The following is a 22,386-nucleotide window of genomic DNA, read 5'->3' as shown; positions in this document are numbered from 1 at the left end:
TCTACTTGCCACATATCTAAAAAACACTCCAGGATTTTTCTGCATATGATTTGCCACTTTCTTCATACTGCAGTTTTGTTTTTCTTACTAACTGAGTCACTCTCCTGGCTTGTTCTTTATACTCTTCATGTAACTGATTATTACCATTATTCATCTTATATCTCCTCCAAAGTACTTTCTTTTTCCAGATTTCATGCTTGAGCTCTACATTCATCCATTTTACACCTACCTTATTCATCCCTTTGGCCTTCGGAATGCATTCGCACATTGATGCTGTAATGTATTTCTTTGTCAGTTCCCAAACAGCATTTATTTCCTTACTGCTCAACTCCTCATTCCATGCTATAGCTCCAAGCTGTCTCCTAAGCTTGTCATAATCACCAGCCTTATAATTCAACATATATCCTTTCCTCACAAAATTCTGCATGTGACTAGCCACAACATAGCTGATTATTTCATGATCACGTTCACCAACTGAAGGAAAGTGTGAAACCCCTCTCACAATTAAATCCTCTGATGCAATTATCAGATCTAGAACTCTCAATCCTCGCGTGCCTTTCTTTACATGCTGCCTATGATGTAACGTGCAACTGTCATGTTACACCACAATGCCTCATAACCATTGCCACTATTTCTCCCTTTTCATGTCTACCTTATGTGGATTCAATTCCCCAGCTATCATCAGCAGCACTCCCTTCTTTCCCTTTCTTTCCTCATGAAAAATACACTGTCCTTCCATTTCTATTCCCGTTACGATATTGTCTTCATTCAACCGTGTTTCACTTATTCCGATGATTTTGGGATGAATAAACTCACTCACTGAAACCATTTCATTCCCTTTATTTCTGGTACTTCTGGCATTTTTAAACAAACACAGCAGTTCAATTTTAGGTCTATAACCAGTCTTATCCACCTCATGTGTTGGTTGTGATTTTCCCACCACACATGCCCAATCACCTTTATCATCATTTACCATATTTAACTGCTCAGTCTCAACTTCCCCACACACTTTGAAACATACTCCATCTTCATAAACACATTCACTGCCACACATTTCAACATCCACTCTCCTGAAGCCATGTCTCTCCCAGTCCACCTGAGCTTTTCCCATTTCCCTGTTCCTCTTGCATTCCCATTCTCTCTTCATCTTTTACACTACTACTGTTTCTGCTGCTGCCATGCACTTGTTTCTCTTCTCTACTCATTTTTCCTTTCATCTTTCTTCTGATCTCTTGCATACAACACTCATTGTACTTCCATACACTATACCTCCATTCAGCAACACTTACTCCAAAGCCATTTAAATGCAGTCCATCATTCTGTGTAATTTCATTCTTCTCTCAAACACATGCCATATATATCCACAAACTGCACTCTCTTCTCCTCACACAGCTCCACTAGCATACCATTCATGATTTTGGCTTTCTGTGGCAACTCATCATTGTCATACCTTGACAACACACTGATAACCTTTCCTATTACACTCTTATCTTTCACTCTTCTCAATAGTTTCCTTCTTATGTCCACTTAGATAATTCGTTCCCACAATCACAACTAACTCTCCTGATCCTCTCTTCCTCCTTGCCTTTCCTCACTTAATTAGCCTCCTCATTCTTCCACCTGGCTGGCAGACCTCGTGGACTCTCTCAGTAGCTAGTCATCTAATTATGGAGTCTCCATATACTGCTATCCTGGATTCACTTGTCACCTCTTTTACTCTTTTTTCTTTCATTCTGTTCTCTTGCACTCTGGCGATGTGTTAACATCAATTATCTGGAAAATAACAATAATAATATATTAAAAGAAATAACCTCACTAGACTCCTCACAAACAGATGATCTTTGAGATAAGATCATCTCAAAAATCTCAAATATCATCTTATCTTTGCCTTTCAGAAAAGCAAAGATAAGGTCGGGACTAACCTTAACATCCTTGCATTTGTGGGCTAGGACATACATGGTCACCCTCCTGAATTTCATAACTTTTCTCAGTCTGAACTGTGTAAACCCTGTCACAGGAATACAGGAATAAGGATCTTATAGAACCATATCTTTGGAATGAATATTACCTTCTTGAGACTGTAAAGAGACTTTAAAATATCTACACTTGTTTAAAGGAGATTCTGACATCCTGTTGCGTAGAAGCTATATGTGAGGAAGACCCACTGAAGCATGTTAAAGACTAGAATTGGTTATAGAGATGTTTTAAACTCTTTCATCTTTTTATCAACTTAATATGTTAATAATATGTTGTTGTCTTCTTTTTTTTTTTACATCTTTCCTAGGTTGTTTATGCTATCAGATAGTTGACAGAGAAAGATGTGTGATTAAGCCAGAAACTTCCGAGTGTTAGTGGATAGGAAGTTAACGTTTAGGGAGCACATAGTAAAAGTGGCTAAAGCAGCTCATCAGATCACTTGGTTACTGAAGAATACTTTGACATATTTATCGAGCCTTGATAAGACCCCCATCTTGACTACTGTGTACAGATCTGGGTACCAGGGTTTCTTGGTGATGAGGAGGAGGAGGAGGGGAGAGGATCCAGAGGCGAGTGACCAAGATGGTAGCAAATCTATGGAATGAATCTTATGAGAACAGGTTGAAGATTTGTGGTTGCAGAAATTGGTTGATAGGCGGAAAAGGGGTGATATGATTGAGATATTCAAATTACTGAAGGGTTTCTATAAGATTAATTCAGAAGATATTTTTGAGAATAGGACTGGTGGTGGGAGGACTAGGGGCCATACATGGAAGCTGGGCAAGAATGTGGTTAGCAAGGGTGTTAGAGCTAGGTTTTTTTACTTGGAGAGTGGTGAATGAGTGGAATAAGCTGCCAGAGTCTGTTGTGGGTACCATGACTGTGAATGAGTTCAAGGCGAGGTATGATAGATACTGTGCAAATGCCAAATAGTTTTTGACATGATATTTAGGACCTCCCTCGATGAGTCCTCCAAGGACTCCTTGGAGTTGCTCGTAATAATAATAATAATATGTAGGTGTTTTTCTCTTCAATTCTTAAGCCTTTACATCATTAATTTACTCTCCCTCTCTATTTACATACTAGATGTCACTTATCATGGTTACTCTCAGACTGAAATGTAATCCTTTCTTGACCAGCGTAATGTGTTAGCATCAGTTAGTCCATATTTAAGAAGTACGCACTAACTATATATGCCAAAGTAGAGGAGGAGGAGCTCTAACATTGGAATGGATGCTAACATTTTAAATAATGTGTTACTTATCAAATATGATAGTAAAAGCATAATTTTATTTTATTTATTTATTTTTTTTTTATGTTCATACATGAGATACATGAGTCCATACATGAGAGGTTGGTTGAGCAACTTATAATACATTAGTACCCTGTATGGGTAGTGGGTTGGGAAAGGAGGAACTTGTTTACATTTGATTTATTATTAATAATATTATTATTATTATTATTATATGGTAACTCCATGGAGTCTGGAGACTCATTGTGAGAGAACCAAACTAACTAATATACACACAAAACCCATGTATCTCTCCTTAAGCTTATTCACTGTGAGGAAACTCACAACTAATTCTGGGTAATCCATTCCACTCATTCACCACTCTCCAAGCAAAACATCTAGTCAACACACACACACACACACCACCTACTAACCACCATATTCTTACACAAACTTCCATGGATCCCTCCTAGTTCAGTATAGGACTATTTGTCATGTAGTGAAATTTTTCATTGATTATATAATAATGCAGGGTTTCCACACTGGACTTCCCTAATTTCAAAGAACAGTAAAAAATCGAAATGCAGAAATATGTAAGGTTTGGGTTGTTCAAATGTTCCAGAGACTCTACAAGTTTCGTCCAGAATTTTATCCTGCATCGCAGTGCACTGGCTCTGCTGGACAGGGCTGTCAAAGTTTTGTCGTGGTTTTAAATATGGAATCAGGGGCAGAGAAAGTGCAAGTTGTGTGATGGTTAGCTGAGCTGAAATCAATCAAGCAGTGCAGAATAAATTCCATCAGGGGTACAAAAAGGCAGCACCCGATCCCAAGAGTATCCATTTGTGGGAAGAAAATTTCCTAATGACCTGAAGCGATTTGAAACAATATGGAGGAGGTAACAGCGAAAAATGGAAGAGAAGAGAGAGAGGATTCACATGACCTTTGTGCAAAGTCTGACAAATCCGTTAGGAGATCATCACATGAACTGCAAATACCCTGCTCCATTGTTTAAACTAAGCATATTTGTTTGTTTTATAATTAAAATACAAACTTATTTAATACTGACCATTTACAAACAAACTTACATTATAGCCTACCAGTTTTGCCAGCAAACTGGCTTTTTCAAGGTGTTTACAGAAAGACATAAAAACAAGTAAATGCAAATTGAAAGGAACATAAAAAACGTAAACCAACTAGTTGCTAAGGTTACACGTTCGCGTGACAGAGAGGACATTGTTCTTATTCATTATCACGCATGCATGTTTGTTGTAAACGTGTAATGTGATTACTGGCTAGCTGTAGTTCAGATTGATTTAGAGAGAGGATCAGGTTTTTCTATGAGCTGTTTAGGATTGCACCCTGATTTCTGTTGAGGTTTCCACCAGTTATTAACACTATTGTGGCTTCCTTGAATAAACGATGTCTGTAGTCATCATCCGGATATGGCATGGAGCTGTTTTGCCACTCTATCGTGTGGTTAGACGTACAGAAATGATGTGCTAATCCAGAAGAGATACTTCTGTTGTGGTTTACATCACCAACATGTTCTTTTTGTCTGATTTCTAAACTCCGTGAAGTTTATCCGATGTAGGCAAGACCACAGGAGCAAGGAATGCAATATACTCCTGGATATTTGTAGAATGGCTCTTTATTTTTTGGGGATCCTAAAACTTGTCTGATGCTGGTGGTTGGTTTGAAGACCACTCTGATGTTGTATGCTCTTAGTATTTTGGCTATTTAATAAGAAATTGAATTGATGAAAGGGATCACTACAATAGAAATGTGCTGGGAGCGTGATTCTTCTTGTCTGGGTTGTCACCGTATAGATATTTTTTGATGATGTTTGGAGGATATCCATTTTGTGATAATGTGTTGGCTATTATTGAGAGTTCAGTCTGTGTATCTTCCTCTTCTGATATAAACTTTGTTGCCCTATATTTCAACATGTGGATAATGCTCAGTTTGTGTGTCTTGTGATGGTTTGAAATATAATGAAGGTATCTTCCAGTATCTGTGGGCTTTCTGTAAATAGATAATTTGACATCATTTGATTGTTTCTTTATCAAGATGTCTAAAAAATGCAGTTGGCTGTTGTTTTCCACTTTCAGAGTGAATTTTATCTTGTTATGTATTGTGTTGATTTTATCCACAAACGATTTTAGGTTTTCTAAGCTGTCTTGCCATATAATGAAGATATCATCAACATATCTCCACATATAGATGGTCTAGGGGATATTGTGGAGAGAATTTCTTTTTCAAGTTTTTCCATGAAAAGGTCTGCACAAGATGGTGATAGTGGGCTTCCCATTGCTAGGCCTTCTAATTGTTGGTATATGGTGTTGTTACCCTTGAAGAAATTAGATTGAAGGCAGTGTCTAAACATCTGTGTGATGTCTAGAGGAAAGAGATCTTGGATGATGTTTATTACCTCTTCTATTGGTACATTGGTGAAAAGGGATACAACATCTAGACTGGCTAGCATGTCTGTTGGTGCAATCTTCATGGCTTGGAGTTTATTTACAAAATGTTGACTATTCTTGATATAGGATTCTGTTGATCTTATTTTATTATTTAATAAGTTTGCAAGATGCTTTGCCAAAAGGTAGGTTGGTGATGATCTTCCATCAACGATTGGACGGAGAGGTATATCCTCTTTGTGTATTTTAGGTGTCCCATATAGTTTTGGAGTGATAGGATGTGAGGATTTTAGTGTTCTCTTCACTTCTTCTGGCCAAATGTCACAATTTCTGATTAGTTGGTTTGTTTCATTATGATTTTTTATTGTGGGGTCTCTGTCTGGGATCTTATAGGTGGTGTTGTCTAATAGTAATACGTTTAACTTATCATAATAATCTTAAGGATAACTGTAGAATTTCCTTTATCAGTCTTTGTAATAATGATATCTTTGTTTTTCTTCAAGTTGAGAATTGCCTTTCTATCATAAGGAGATGTGTTGAGAATAGGTTGTTTAGCTTTGGCTAGGATTATCGTACTTTTGAATCTAATAGTGTTTGCTATGTTTTGCGTAGTGGATATAGGCCTTTTTCAATTCCACACATGAAATCCATTTTAGGAATGTGTTTGGGCATAATCGCAAAGTTAAAACCTTTTTTGAGAGTGTCGGATTCATTTTTTGTGAGACTATGATTTGACAAATTAAAAATCACTTTGTCATCCGGGAGGTTGTCTTGTGTTCGATATTTTTTCTTGTAAAGTTCATTTAATTTCCTAATTTGTTTGTCCTTATAAAGTTTGAAAATTTTTTCATAACTGCATTGTATCATTTGATCTAATTGATTCCATATGGTATATTCTAAATTATTAGAAATGTTATCAAACAACTTGCAGCAATTAATATCACTTTTATTTAGTTCGTATCTCGTGTGTTGAATCCTTTTTCTTATAAGTGCCAATGAAGTGTGTAGATAAATTTTTTTAGCTAATATAGAGTTGATATGACCTCTGACTATGAGGAACTTTGGAATGATGGAGAATTCCCTACAACGTTTAAGGAACGTTAGGTGGTTCAAAAGTTTGGCCTTTCTGCGTTTTTCTCTTTCCATGCACTGAACTTTGTGTTTCATTAAACACAAAGTTGAACTGTTTAAAACTAGACTGTTTAAACTGAACATATTTAAACTAAACAGGCTATAATGTAGGTTTGTTTGTAAATGGTCAGTATTAAATAAGTTTGTATTTTATTTTGTATTCAAACTTGTGTTTCATTAAACACAAAGTTGAACTGTTTAAACTGAACATATTTAAACTAAACAGGCTATAATGTAAGTTTGTTTGTAAATGGTCAGTATTAAATAAGTTTGTATTTTAATTATAAAAACGACCAAATATGTTTAATAAATTAAAGACTTAATTCTGTATATTAGTCAAGTAAATAATAATTTAATATCTGACGTTTCAATGAGTAATGTCTGTCAGCATTTTCAAAGGATACACTGGTAAGCAATAGAAAGTAACAAAAACTAGGAAACTAACCAACAATTCTAAAAATTATATAAAGTGTGTATCCTTTGAAAATGCTGACAGACATTAGTCAGTGAAACGTCAGATATTAAACTATTATTTACTTGACTAACATACAGAATTAAGTCTTTAATTTATTAAGACTAGTGGTCAAGAAAAAGGTCATAATACAAATATGTTTAGTTTAAACAGTTTAATGAAGCACAAAGTTCGGTGCATGGAAAGAGAAAAATGCAGAAAGGCCAAACTTTTGAACCACCTAATGTTATAATAATATCCGACATTTCACTGAATAATGTCTGTCAGCATTTTCAAAGGATACACACTTTATATAATTTTTAGAATTGTCGGTTAGTTTCCTAGTTTTTGTTACTTTGTATTGCTTGCCAGTGTATCCTTTGAAAATGCTGACAGACATTAGTCAGTGAAATGTCGGATATTAAATTATTATTTACTTGTCTAACATACAGAATTAAGTCTTTAATTTATTAAACATATTTGGTCGTTATAGCCTGTTTAGTTTAAATATGTTCAGTTTAAACAGTTTAATGAAACACAAAGTTCGGTGCATGGAAAGAGAAAAATGCAGAAAGGCCAAACTTTTGAACCACCTAATGTTCCTTAAACGTTGTAGGGAATTCTCCATCATTCCAAAGTTCCTCATCGTCGGAGGTCATATCAACTCTATATCAGCTAAAAAAATTTATCTATGCACTTCACTGGCGCTTGTAAGAGAAAGGATTCAACACACGAGATACGAACTAAATAAAAGTGATATTAATTGTTGCAAGTTCAAAGTGTACACATACAAAGTAAGTGTACACATATAAAAAATGTACAAAGTGTACACATACAAAGTGCAGGTGTTGCAGGAAATCAAGCAAAATGATAAGCCACAATGGGTAATGTTATATTATTATTATTATTATTATTACCCAAGACCCCATTGAGTCAAAGACTCACCTGGGAGGTCCTTTTATCTCTCTCACACACACACACACACACACACACACACACACACACACACACACACACACACACACACACACACACACACACACACACACACACACACACACACACACACACACAGCTCATCATAACATGCTTTAAACACACTAATATTCTCTGCAGACACCACACTCTCAGGCAAGGCATTCCAATCATTCACAACTCTGCATGAAAAAAAACCTGATTCTCACTCCCTTACTCACACCCTCTTTATACAGTTTCCAGGGATGACCTCTGGTTCTCCCAGAAGTCATCCCTGGAAATTCCTCCTGTCCACCAGACTCTGCAAGTTGCATCTTCTCAATCTTTCCTCATACTTGACATTCCAGAGGTTGTAAACTACCTTAGTCAGTCGCCTCTGGACCTATTCCAACATCTCTTCGTCCTTCTGAAAACCAGGTGACCAAATTTGAAAGACTGTATATCGTATTCCTTAGGAAACACAATGGGAGGGGGGGGGAGACTGTTCTACAATACAGCAGTTGCTGGGATATAGGAAGAGGAAAAGAAACTTGTTCTGTTTGTTTCAAGGTGCACTGTGAAGGGATGTTGAGCAATAGCTTCACGAATTCCAATGAGCTTAGTACTAAGTGCAAGAATTATTGATGTTATTTCAGATGATCATTTCCCATGGAAATATTTGTAGAATATACATATTCTGGAAACCCAACGTCTGTGCAAAAGTGGGGGGAGTGAGTTGGTAAGAGATGGGTCATTAATAAGGGTAATTGCTCTCCTCTGTTTTGAGTCAAGCATTTTGAGGGAGCTTTTAGAGCACTCCATATGTGAGAGCAGTATTCAATAGTTGGTCAGATTTGTGATTTGTATAATATTAACAGCTGTTCAGTGGTGAAGTAACATCTGGAGCGAAAGAGAAATCCTAGTTTTTTTTGAAGCTGAGGATGCAATGGTTGTGATGTGTTTATGCCAGGAGGGGTTTGATGTCAAGGTAATTCCAAGAAGAGAAATCTCAAATTGTCTGGAAATTTGGGTATTGTCAGAAAAGAATACAGGGGGAAAAATGATTATTTTTTTATGAGAAATAGGACAGAACTGGATTTTATTAGCATTGAAATTGATGATGTTATCTGAACCCCATTGGAGGATAGCTTGGAGATCAGAAATGAGGGTGGTGGTGGTGGTTGATGTTCTGTAGGTTGAGGTGAGTTGTGTAGAGTAAGGCTTATCAAATGAAACGAAGGAGTGTAATGTGCTGTTGTCTTCAAAACTGTCTATTGGGTTGGAGGTCAACTGAAGTTGGTCATTGATATATAGCAGGAAGAGGATTGGTGAGAGGACAGAACATAGTAGAACCCTGGCATTAGTTAAATGGTGAGAGGATAAGGAACCATCCACCATCACACAGTGTGCATCCAGACAGAAAGCTGGCAATCCAACTACAGAAGTCCTGAGACAGACCAAATGATGGAAGTTTGCTTAGTAAGCCTTTGTGCAGATTTGGTCAGAAGCTTTGGAGATATCAAGACAACCACTTGAGATTCGCCAAACTTCTCCATGGCATTTGTCCAGAGATGAGTGACATATGTGAGCAGATCTTCTGTTGATTATCAGTGATGGAATCCATACTGGCAGTCTTTTATTAGGTGGGTGCCTTCAAGTTACTGTTGGAGTTGGGAATTGATGATTTTTTCCATTACTTTAGACAGAATTGAGTTAAGTGATATAGGACAGTAGGTGGACAGCAGTGACTTGTTGCCCTTCTTGGGAATGGATTGAATATAGACCAATTTCCAGGTTCTGGGATAGATACCAGTGGAGTTAGAGAGTATATATATGTGACATAGGATAGGAGTCAATTCTGGTGCACAAGCTTTCAGGATAATTAGAGAAATGCCACCAGAGCCAGGAGACTTCTTTTTTGTGTCTAATTTGAACAGTATTTTTCCGATCTCTAGCAGGAAAAAGGATATAGGGGGAATTGTATGTTGAGCATCTGGAATGGTTGGGGGATCATTTACCATTGTTAGTTATGCATGCATTGGAAGCATATTGAGCTTGCCATGGGGTAGAGCCAACACTGAGAGTTCTCAGTGGCAGGGTGAGCCTGTTACTGAGGGGAACAATGCTGAGTTTTTGGAGTTTGACCAGAAGATTGCTTTTTCTGTGGGTGATGATGCAATAGAGCCATCTGGATATGATAGGGGTGGAAATAGTGTTGGGCAGAAGTTATGGCCAATTACTTTGGCAAGAGACCAAAAGGCTTGGCTATTGGAAGTTTTTTCCCACTTGGTTGGACTATAAATTATATATTTAGTTTAATCCTTTATTCAAGTGTAAGCAAACAAAGTTTGTGCCTGAAGTATCTTCAGGACTGTGGCAACTCATGGCAAAGGTGGACTAAGTTCTCATCACTTTCCTTAATATCCCACAATGCAAATCACATCTCCTTGTGGGCATGTGTAATGCTATGCATTTGGGAAAGGTCACTACCCAGACCCTTTTCGACCTTTATAGTCTAACCAAGTGGGATAAAATTTCCGTCTTTCTCTAATCCAGAGTAAGTTAATAATAAGGTGTGACACCTTTTGGCAACTGGCATTATGGAAATATGAGTTCTGCATTGCTTCAACCTTGGTATCACCTATGAAGTTAACTGAGACACAGCTGTTGCTGATACCCATCAGATGACATATGAGCAAATGAGTGGCTCTACTCGGTGGTGGAGTGAGCTTGCCATGGGGTAGAGCCAACACTGAGTTCTTCTCAGTGGCAGGGTGAGCCTGTTACTGAGGGGAACAATGCTGAGTTTTTGGAGTTTGACCTGTACTTGAACATTCAATAAAGGTCGAAACTGGTCTGGGTAGTGACCCTTGCCATAATGCATAGCATTATACATGTCCACATGGAGATGTGCTTTGCACTGTGGGATACTAAGGAAAGCGATGAGAACTTAGTCCACCTTTGCCATGAGTTGCCGCAGTCCTGAAGATACTTCAGGCTCAAACTTTGTTTGCTTACACTTGGATAAAGGATTAAACGAAATATATAATTTACAGTCTAACCAAGTGTAAAAAAATTCCCACAACTTTCTCTAATCCAGAGTAATTTAATAATAAGGTGTGACACTTTTTGGCAACTGGCATGTGGAAATATGAGTTCTGTATTGCTTCAACCTTGGTGTAACCTCTGGGTCTGGCTCCCACCGAAAAGACCTCAATAAAGGTCGAAACCGGTCTGCATAGTGACACTTCCCCCTTGCGAGCATGTATAATGCATAGCATCTCGTAAAGAGATGTGCTTTGTATTGTGGAATATTAAGGAAAGTGATGAGAACTTAGTCCACCTTTGCCACGAGTTGCCCCAGTCCTGAAGATACTTCAGGTGCAAACTTTGTTTGCTTACACTTGGATAAAGGATTAAACTAAATATATTTAGTTTATAATTTATAGGCTTTGCTATTATTTGGACAAGCTGCTAATTTCCTGCTTTTTGCTCATTTGAATTCTGTTTTGGAAGCATTGATTGTTGTTTTTTTTTTTTGCATCTGTTTTGAGCTTCAGTATAAGCTCTAAAAGAGGATGGGGTTCTTGATTTGAGCCAGTTACAGTTCTCCAGTTGGAGAACCAGGATTTAGTTAGGGAATGACAATTCAGAGTAGTGTGGGGAATGTATGTTTCCATGCCAATGAGGATTACTTTGGTGATAAGTTCGGTGCATATGTTTGGGTTGGAAGGCCAGAGGCAGTAGTCCAACCAATGGAATCCGGCATAGAAGTTGCAGAGGCTGTCCCACTTGGCACTGTTATAATGTAAAACTACTCTTGTATTGGTGTGACTTTGTAGGCATTGTTGCATGGGGGGAGGAGATTACTACTAGATTGTGGTCAGAATTACCTAAGGGGCCCATTACTTTCACTTTGTATTTGGAAGGGTCATTGGTGAGGAAGAGATCTAGGGTGTTTGGGGAGTGGTTTGGGTTATCTGATATTCTGGTTAGCATTTGAACAAATTGTGTAAGGTCATTAGTAATGGGAAATTTTTCAGCATCTCTGTCTGAAAGACCTGTACGACTGGAGGATGATAATCAGCTGATATGGATATTTTAAAATCTCCTAGGAGGATAATTTTGCTGTTGGAAAGTGGCACTGGAGAAAATCAATTTTTAAGGAGAGGAAGTTAAAGAGCTCAGAGTGGTTGGTTGCATTGGGGGAGTGATAGAGACAGCAAATGAATTTGACTGAGTGGGGAAGGGATATTTTCAACCAAAGAAGGTCAAAGTTGGGCGATTCCAGGTTGGGTTCTTTCTCGCTGGCAAGGTATGTCAGAGCAGATGTATGCGCAGATGCTGCCCTTGGGTCGAAAGGAGTTAAAGAGTGTGTAGTTTGGAAGGTCAAGAAAAATAGGGCGTGGGGGCAAGATTTGAGTTTCTGCCAGAAAGAGTAGGTGGAGTTGGTAGACTGAAGGTGATTGTGGACACTATTAAGGTTGGAGTTTAGGCCACAGATGTTAGTGAAGTGGATATGCAAGGTTCTCTGAGGCATATATTTGACTGCATGGGTTTTGCACATTTCCTATGCAGTGTTTGCATACTGGTTTCCATCATGGCTGCTAATGGTGTCACTTGATTTTTGCACCAGTTTAACTTGCTTGTAGTCGATGATCCAACTGGTGTCTCCATTTTGACATTTTTCTTCAAGTTCTCTTTGAAGATGGCATCCTTGTTCAGTCTGTACAAATGTTAGGTCTGGTCGAGTACATATGTACAGTTGGGGGGCAAGTGTCTTTGAACTTGTTGTTGATTGTTTATCATTAATTTAGATGTGCTTGTCAGAGTGTCACAAGTCACTTTTACGAGGAGTGGAAAGTTTGTTCAAATCCTTTCTTTTATGGGCCCAAAACCATGGCAAATGACGATATTTTTAGAATCAATGTTTCATTCTTCTGCTAATTTGTTGATGTCTTCTTTTAATGATTTTCCATTTTCTGCCAGAAAGTTCAAAAGAACAGTGTTGAATGTTTTGTTTTTGGCCTCTATCGAGCCGTATGCCATTGATGCGATTAGGTTGTGAGTTCATTCACAGGCAAAGGTGAAGTTGCTTTGTGGCTCTGGTTGTCAACTCCTTCGAGCTTAGCTTAGCTAATAATTAAACCAGTATTAATTATATTATATTTTGATTATTATTTATATAATTTATATATTTATAATTATTATACATTTATTATTATCGTCTACTATCATTCAGCCTCTGCATGAATTATAATCTTCACTCTTGCCTAAAAATGTATATTGTATTTTACTAATTTTGTTGATTTAACATATTTGCACTTTGGTTGTTAGGTTAAGCTCAAACAAAATCATGTCATATTATGACAAATAAAATTGTCTCTTATATGAACTAAAAAAAATATCAATGCTGTAAATTTTAATATATTAGTTGTTTTTTAAATTTTTTAAATTTGATTTTTGCTTGAATTCTGTTCAAACTCTGAATAAGTTTAGTTTTCTTTCATTCGTTTAAGAAAAAAAAAATGAATTTTTATAGGTTATAGGACATGGAGACATTCTTTTATCTCGTACCATTCCAGTACCTGATCTTAAAGTTTATAGATTTAGTTTTCAAGCTCCACATGATTTACCACCTAAGGGTCGTGTAGTTGTCTACTATATCAGAACTGTAAATAAAGAAGTTGTTGCAGATTCAGTCAGCTTTCATGTGGAAGGAGCTTTTAGATCATCAGTAAGTACAATGATGCTGAATGTTTTAATATAGAATTAACTACATAGCATGCAGTCTGCTATCAACCCTTCTACTGATTCAACTGACCATTGAACTTAGTTTTCACTATTGCTTACCATTTTATTTGTCTGTGATTCTAAGCAAATTTATAACTGCATATATTTACATTTTTAAAATATACCATTTTTAATTCCTTTTTGTTGATTAAAAAAAAAAAGCAATTCTTATTATTATTATGATTCAGGCCTCCATGGAGTCACAAGACTCATTGTGGGAAATCCTCCCTGGAAAACACACTCTGTCATACCACCCCTTGAACCCATTGACCATTTGTGTGCTCTCACCACTCTATCAGGCAATGCATTCCATGATTCAGCCACCGTCCATGCAAAGAAACCATTCCTTACCCTCTTGCTCACAAATTCCTTTTTTAACTTCCAGGGATGGTGCTTTGTCCTCGCTCCTTCCCCACGGTTCCACTAAACAAAATAATTTCCTAGTGTCAACCCTGAAACTACCTCTGAACAGTTTAAAAGTCTCAATCATATCACCTCTTCTTCTATCTACAAAACTCGTCCTGATATCATCTTTGTTTTCCGACTCTGCACTCTTTTCTTGATCAGTTTATCCCTTCCACACCCTGAGAACCAAATTTGGATCCTGATCAGACCAAACCTAGCTAGTCCAGATTTGGTCTGATCAGGGCTTTTATACAATGGAATGACAACTCTTTTATCTTTGCAGATCAGCGTCCTCAGTATTGCAACAATCCTCTGATTAACTTACTACCGCATTTATGTTTCTATAAACCCCGAGATCTCTTGCTTCTCCCACTTCCTTCAGTACAGTTCCTCCAACAGAGTATGCTGCCTACCATCGATGTTTCCCAAACTTCAAGAATTTACATTTAGCTGCATTAAACTGAAATCCCCATTCATTTACCCATCTGTTCAGTTCATTTAAATCATCTTTCAAGGCTACCACATCTGCACTATAACTAATAATACTTCCCAGCTTTGCATCATCTGCAAACAACTGAATATCCACCAGAAATCCATTGACAATGTCATTAATATACAGGTCCCACTACTGAGCCCCATGGGACCTCACTTGTAACCTTCTGCTCAGCGGCGTTGCTATAGCTTTTGCTGCCCCTCTAAATACAAAAATACCAAAAATACTACAAAAAGTCAAAACGATGTATAGGGTAAGGTTCAAAGTGCTGCCTAGGGCAGACTGTCTCCCCCTCCCAGCTACACCACTGCTTCAGCTTCCTTGATTTCCTCCCCCCCCCCATACACAACAATCTAATACCTATCAGATAGCCAATCCTGAATTCATTTCACTAACCTAATATCTGAGCCCATGTGATGCAACTGAAATATCAGCTTATCATTTGGCACCCAGTCAAATAACTTAATAAAATGCAAAAAAAAAAAAAAATGGCAGAATGTGCCTTTCCCCTCATCAATCACTCTTGTCACCTTATTATAAAAGGCAATCATATTACTAAAACTAGAGCAATGCTTAAACAAATTCATCCTGACTCTCATAGATACAATACCCTCATCTGTCCAATGCTGTAAATGATTTCATTATTTCTCCAAAATCTTAACTATTGATGAAATACAAATGGGTCTATAGTTTTATACTTCCAGTCTGTTGCTACCCTTATACAATGGCACTATCTTACTCTCCTTCCACTCCTTGGACACCTTTCTCGTGGCCAGACTTTCAATGAAAAGCTAGGTCAATATATCTCAATTCCTTAGCACAATCTCTCCAAACACATGGCAAAATCCCATCTAGTCCTCTTGCTTTATTGAAATCCAGAGTACTTAGTATTTGAAACACACTCTCTCTTCTTGCATTTCTAAACCTCAAACCTGCCCTATCCCTCCCTGTAGTATTAAAACCTACTTCTCCAGGATGAAATACCATGATAAAGTATTCATTGAATGACTCCACTATGTACTTTGCATCAGTCACTCCATTCCCATTTTTATCCAGCAGTTTCATTCTTCTACAATAATTTCTCCTCCTACCGGCCACATAATTATTATTATTATTATTACTTGACACCTCCTGGGAGTCCTGTACTCATCGAGGGAGGACATCTACTCTACAACTCCATCTCCACCTCTCAATCCATGAACTACAGCGAACCGCATCATCTACACCAACACCATCTACTGTCCACCATCACTAGTATTTTTCACAGACAATCACAAACATTCATGCTCATGACAGGATTCGAACCCATAGCCTTTTGGCTGGAGAGTGGATACGCTAACCACTCGGCCAACCAGGCCTGCATGAAAAGAACTCCATAGGATTTTCTTTCGATCTTAGGGCCAATCTCTTCATATTCCAGTTTTGCTTTCCATACCATACTGGTCACTCTCCTGGCTTGATTCTTTTATTATTCATGCATCTACTCTCTACCCCTCTCCTTATATCTCTTCCATAACTCCTTTTTCACCTGCAGTTCACGTTTGATAGTGTTGGTCATCCACTTTACACCAGATTGTGTTGTTTCCTTCTCTCGAAGCATACAACTTGCTCTGCTAGTAAATATTTCTTCACAAATTCCCAAACACTGATAATATCTCACCATTTCAATTCCTCCAGCCATGGAACTGTCCCAAGCTGATATCTAAGACTGTGATAATTACTTTCCTTATGATTCCGCATACATTTCTTCCAAGTCAAAACTATATAGTCACTCTCTGTGAGCAAAGATGTTATCTCAGTTATCATCAGCTCCTCAGAGGCTATAACCAAATCATAAATGCTTGAACCTTGTGTCCCTTCTACTACATGTTGTCTAAGACATTTGTCCCTCAAGAATTCCAGAAATTCCATTCCCTTACTTCTGCACATAGTTTTTCTCTTCCCATTTTATACTTCTGTAGTTAAAATCTCATAACAATAATTCTTTTTGTACCTGCCAAGCTCAACTACCTAAACATTTTCTCCTCTTTACCCTTTATGTTTTTTGGCTTATAGCAACACTCCACTAAATATCCTTTCCTGTCTACCTCTAGCTCACACCATATCCTTTCAAAACCATTAGTGCCATTGTTTTCCTAATCCTTCACTCTGAGAGGAGGACATAAGTCATCACTTATCATGAGCAGTACTCCACCACCACATTTACCCTTACTATTTTGTTAAAATGATGCTATATACTGCTAATTTTATTCCTGTCAGTATATCATCTTCTGTCAACTATGTCTCAGGAATCCAATAATCTTTGGACAGCCTGAATGCTTTCAGTGCTACCAATTTAGCTCCTTTATTCCCAATACTCCTGGCATTAGTATAAAGAATCGACGTTGTTACCATTTCTATATTATTATTATTATTATTGTGCGACACCTACAAGGAGTCCAAAGACTTGTTAAGGGAGGGCACCTACTCTACAATTCTGTCTCCACCACTCAATCCATCAACTACAGAGAATTGCAACTGCCATCATCATCATCTACACCAATGCCATCTACTGGTCACCTTCTAGTATTTTCACAGACAATCACAAACATCCATGCCCATGGCAGGATTCGAACCTGCATCCTTTTGGCTACACTCGGTCAACCAGGCCAAATATACCTATCATTATTCACTGGATTTTGCATTATCTGATGTATTCCTCTTCTTCCAAGTGCCTATTCCCACATGGGCCCACTCCTGTTGCCATTCATCCTGATAATTCTAGTTCCCCCCTGCACTGACACACTAACTTGTTCAGAGAATAACATTCTCTCCAGATGCCTATCTACTTCCTCATTCAAATGCAAGCCATCTCTCTCTCGCATACAGTTCTCCTCAGATTCTCTCCAAGCCTCTCTTTTGGCACATTCATCTATTATATTATTCATTACTGATGCTCTTCTCTGCAGCTCTGCATTATCATACCTGAGCAAAACACTCACTGTCTTCCCTCTCTTAGTCTTCTTCTGTACAATCCCAAGAATGAACCTTGGATCTTTTGCCACCCTTTTCACACTGGAAGTCATTTGTGACCACAATGACAGTCATCTCATCCACCATTTCATTTTGCTAAATTGCCATAGTCACACTATCTATCTTTCCTCCAGGCAAACACTCCTCTGGCATATCATCAAGTCTCCATACATCACACCTATTACCACTCTGTTTCTTCCTTGCTCACCTGCATCCCTCTCTCTCTCTCTCTCTCTCTCTCTCTCTCCTTTAATGCTTTCTTTCTTTGTTCCCTCACTTACTTTTTGTCTCATCTCTCCATATCTGGTTCCAGCACTGTCTTACCTTTCTCTCATTCCCTTTCCTTTGCTGGTTCTCCTATTCTCTTCCTTCTTATCATTTCCATAATTCTTTCTCACTCCTACTCTGATTCACTTTGCATTCATTGTTTCTACTCACTTCATCTTGTCTTTCACGCTTTTCAGCTCGTTCCTGATACTTTCCACTTCTTTCAGTGCATCTCTCTCGCTCTGTAAACTACCTACTCTTGCTCAACATTTATCCTCCCAGTTAACACCATCTTTGAAAACTTCATGATGTTTCAAACCTACTACACTACCTACTTTTCATTCACATTCTGCTCGATTTCTTTGCTCTCGATTATGCTACTTGTAATAAATTTGTTTCTAATTTAGAACATGATTTATATAAAATAAGACATGTTCTAAATTAGAAACAAATTTATTCCATGATTCTCTGTCTTTTTCTGACTTCTCTTTTAGCTATGGCTCTTATTCTTTTATATTCTATTTCATCTTCTAATCTTTTACTGCTTAACCATTTGTGATAGGCTTCTTTTTTCTTTTTAATTATTTCTTTGATTGTATCATCCCAGATCTTCAGTTTTTTTCTTTCATTGAATTTTTTGGTCTTTCCTAAGCTTTCATTTGCTGCTGCATTTAGTATCGTTTTTATATTAAGCCATTCTATTTCTATTTCTTCGTTTTGTTTTATTTTATCTAGATATTGGTTAATTCTTTGTTCATATAGCCATTGTACATTTGTGTCATTCAATAGTCTAGTTTTATAAACAAATGTTTCAATTTTTCTTTCTGTTCTTGTTACTTGTAGCCATTTAGGTGGTAATCTTAATTTTATCTTAACAAGGAAGTGGTCACTGCTTATTTCATATCCTCTGTGAACTCTAACATCTGGTGAAAATTTTGATGTCTTTTCATTTAATATGAAGTAATCTAATATTGATTTCCATCCTCTTGCTGCCCAAGTATATTTATGTATGTCTTTATGTTTATAGAAGGAATTCATTATATTTAGGTTATTATAAACTACAAAGTCAATCAATTTTTTACCATTTCTGTTTAGAGTGTGTTCTCCATGTATTCCTATATTATTATTAATTTTCTTGTTTCCAATTCTTGCATTTCAGTCTCCTGCTAAAATTATGTAGTCATTTTTATTTATTTTATTATATATGTGTTGTAGCTGAATATAAAAATCAATATTATCCTGTTCTCTTCCTTCTTCTGGGGCATATAAACCAATTATTGTTAAATAGCCTCTATCTATTTTTATTCTAGCTTCTATTATTCTTTCATTCCATAATTTATAATGTTTTAACTGTTTTGATGTATCCATATCATGACTCCTGCTTGTGCTCCTTGGTCTCTGTCGACTCCACTGTATATCACATTAAAATTTTCAGTTCTCATAGTTCCTTTTAATTTCTTTTTTGTTTCAGTGATTACTGCTATTTTAAAATTTCTTTCAAATAGTAACTGGTCTAATCCTATTTCTTTATATGCTATTCCTCTTACATTCCAGTTTGCTATGTGTATTATATTTTGTCGTTTCCATTTTCGTTTTCCCTTTTCCATTCCAGGGTCGTTTCCCATAGATTCAATCCGATTATCTTTTTCTGTCAGCTTACAAGTAGGATTATGTTCTCCATGTCAGGGGACTAGCCTGACGATGGAATAGTTCAGTGGTAGGGCTGCTACTTTAAGGCTTCTGAACTAGCCTTCTTCCGAATTTAAACCCATAGGAGGAATAGGGTATAATGAAGGGGAAAGAGTAGATTATAGAAGAAATATAGTAAGGTTTATAGAGAGGGCATAGTTGTAAGGCCAGAAATGAAAAGACCCATGACCCTCGAGTACTCTAATAGCATAAGGGTCATAGAGTAAGAAGAGTTGGCTGATAAGGCCTTATAGGAAAGATTAAAGTAAGTGGATCTTCCTCAAAGTAGAAGGAGGAAAGGATAGATTCAGCTAGGGGTCCATGGGAGTGCCGCTTCCCTTACAATCAAGATGATTGCCCCTTATGGCCCTGTTGGTCCACGAGTCCTTATTCAGTATATTCGGACCACCCCACTATATATACACACACACACACACACACACACACGTGCGCGCGCATGTACACACACACACACATGGTGGGCTCCCCTATCCGCCACCCAGTGGACGCGCTCTCTAGGGGTTACAGGGTCCCCTGAGAGGTTCTAAAAGAATGTGAAGTATAATTAATGAAAACAAAATGGAAATATGAGAGGGGAGACTGACAGAAACAGCCAAAAGAGATTTATGAAAATTTTTTTATTGTGTCTAGATGTGGGAAAGTGACTATGGTAGAATGATATTTAGTTATTTCTTATGCATACTTTATTGTTGTTTTTTTTTCACTAGGATAAAATTCTAAGAACACACACACACACATGCACCCTACCAACATTGATTGGGTCATCATGGGAGAATAGGTCTAATCTGCCTGAATAAAGTCAAAATACAATTCATCAATCTTATCATATTGGTTTTACTAACATACAGTATGTGGATCATGTGAGTTTCTTAGATAGATGGCCAGGAAAATACGCTACTGCCTCTAAACTCGAGAACACACTTACCTAAAATTGCTAATGCAAAATCTTTTCAAAATCTTTGAAAATATTTATGCCAACTCTAAATGTAAGAATGCTCAAACTGATGACAGACTAGATCTGGAGATAATGAAATGAGACAGCTTAGAGAAGTAAGGAGAAACTCAAAGCAGATAATTGACTTGATGAATGGAAACGTGTTTTATCATATTGGAGAAACTACTGTGTGGGATTCTTGATCAAACACAAATAGAAACCAAACAGATACTCTAAACACATACACCATTTTTGAAAATTAAAACATCAGAAGGTACATTAATGGCCATCAAGCTGTCGTATTGATATTGAAGTTGATGACTTCTACAGCATAGTAGATTCTGTAATAAATGAAGGCATTCACAATGAATTAGTTATTGGGACTTCAGTGCCTTGATAGGCAGTAAGCATCCATTTGAAGAACTGATTGGACAATATGGCTTTAGATCTCAAAACTCCTGCAGGAGAAAATTAGTTAGACCAATTAGACCAACCACCTGCAAGCAAGAACCATGTGATCAACCTATCAAGCCACACCCTGAACAACGGCGAACTTACGCTACTGAATAAAGGACTTAACTACGCAATATTACCTAAAAAGGTAAACAAATTGGATTTTATCTACCACATAGAAAGAGGCATCAGGTCCTACCTAACAATATAGCAGATAAAATATGACTAGAAACTAGTAATGTCCTGAACACTAAGAAAACCATACAGAACAACCTCACAAAAACAGAACTAGCAGCAATTAAGTCATTAAAAGCCAAACAAAACATAATAATAACGAAATCGAATAAAGGCAGTGCCACTGTCATCTTTGATAAGTCAACATATGTACTTCAAATGAATCAACTAGTAGCTGATAACAACACATATAAGCTGGTAAATTATAACCCAACAAAAAGGATAAAACAGAGAAACTACTCAAGTCCCTCACTTCTTGGCCACCAGACATGGTTAAAAAACTCAAACCCCACTACGCCCCCCCCCCAGAATATATGGGGTCCCGAAAATACACAAACAAAATGTGCCCCTTCTACCAATCGTGGAAGGAATAGACAGTCCCAATTACCACTTAGCCAAGAAATTAGCGGCAACACTCAAGGAGTTGGTAGGTCATTCCCCCTCCTACATAAAAAACACACAACACTTTATAAACAAAATTAAAAACATAACACTCGACAAAGATGACTTATTAGTCAGTTTCGGCGTTTCTGCCCTTTTCACTAATGTCCCCATCAATGACACAATTCTACTACTACAGAACAAATTTCCACATTACGGCCCTCTTTGCCCACGTGCTACAGTCCGGTTACTTCATGTGGCAAAACAAATTTTACCTACAGAAAGAAGGTACAGCCATGGGCTCACCACTATCTCCCCCCCCCCCCCAATCGCCAATTTGTACATGGAAACCTTTGAGCAAAGGGCTCTTGATTCTGCCACACTAAGACCGACAGTCTGGCTTAGATACGTTGACGACATGCTCGCGATCTGGCCGCATGGGCGACAAACACTAAACACATTCCTTAGACACCTGAACAAACAATACGAACGCATACAATTTACCATCGAAATCGAAAATCAAAATTCGCTTCTGTTCCTAGA

At 37.5% G+C, this 22,386-nt stretch overlaps 1 protein-coding gene across 1 annotated transcript in view; it reads left to right on the top strand.

Moving 5' to 3' along the window:
- LOC150096624 (CD109 antigen-like) overlaps positions 1-22,386 on the top strand; it is a 930,782-nt gene that overhangs the window by 356,859 nt on the left and 551,537 nt on the right. The window contains exon 14 of the mRNA XM_090407963.1: positions 13,704-13,898. Coding sequence (XP_090264089.1) covers positions 13,704-13,898 — 195 coding nt within the window. The remainder of the gene's footprint in view (positions 1-13,703; positions 13,899-22,386) is intronic.

This window comes from Typopeltis vanoorti, chromosome 18 (assembly GCF_054136105.1).
Source record: "Typopeltis vanoorti isolate ZY-2024b chromosome 18, IOZ_Tvanoo_1.0, whole genome shotgun sequence".
Classification (NCBI taxonomy): domain Eukaryota; kingdom Metazoa; phylum Arthropoda; class Arachnida; order Uropygi; family Thelyphonidae; genus Typopeltis; species Typopeltis vanoorti.
Note: the sequence above shows the minus strand (reverse complement) of the source record. Positions and strands in the feature narration are given on the sequence as shown.